We start from the raw sequence: 481 nt of genomic DNA on the forward strand, positions 1-481 counted from the left end.
AGCACTGGGAGGGGAAATGGGGGTACTGGGAGGGGGAATGGGGGCACTGGGAGCATTGGGAGGTTACTGGGAGGTTCCTGGGAGTCTCACCTGGGGCGCAGCACGAAGTGGGAGGGAGGAACGAGGCCCCCCAGACTGGGAGGGCGTAACTGGGAGAAATGGGGGTACTGGGAGGGGGAATGGGGGCACTGGGAGCATTGGGAGGTTACTGGGAGGTTCCTGGGAGTCTCACCTGGGGCGCAGCACGAAGTGGGAGGGAGGAACGAGGCCCCCCAGACTGGGAGGGCGTAACTGGGAGCACTGGGAGGCACTGGGAGCACTGGGAGGGGGTAACTGGGAGGCACTGGGAGCACTGGGAGGGGGTAACTGGGAGGAGGCACTGGGAGCACTGGGAGGGGGTAACTGGGAGGCAGTGGGAGCACTGGGAGGGGGTAACTGGGAGCACTGGGAGGCACTGGGAGGGGGGAACTGGGAGCACTGG

The 481-nt window shown here is 65.9% G+C and overlaps 1 protein-coding gene across 1 annotated transcript in view; it reads right to left on the bottom strand.

Moving 5' to 3' along the window:
* Nucleotides 1-205: 205 nt before the first annotated feature.
* Nucleotides 206-481, bottom strand: part of LOC108448246 (mediator of DNA damage checkpoint protein 1-like) — a 13,031-nt gene continuing 12,755 nt past the window's right edge. The window contains exon 6 of the mRNA XM_017740550.1: nt 206-232. Coding sequence (XP_017596039.1) covers nt 206-232 — 27 coding nt within the window. The remainder of the gene's footprint in view (nt 233-481) is intronic.

Source organism: Corvus brachyrhynchos, unplaced genomic scaffold (assembly GCF_000691975.1).
Source record: "Corvus brachyrhynchos isolate BGI_N302 unplaced genomic scaffold, ASM69197v1 scaffold491, whole genome shotgun sequence".
Classification (NCBI taxonomy): Eukaryota; Metazoa; Chordata; class Aves; order Passeriformes; family Corvidae; genus Corvus; species Corvus brachyrhynchos.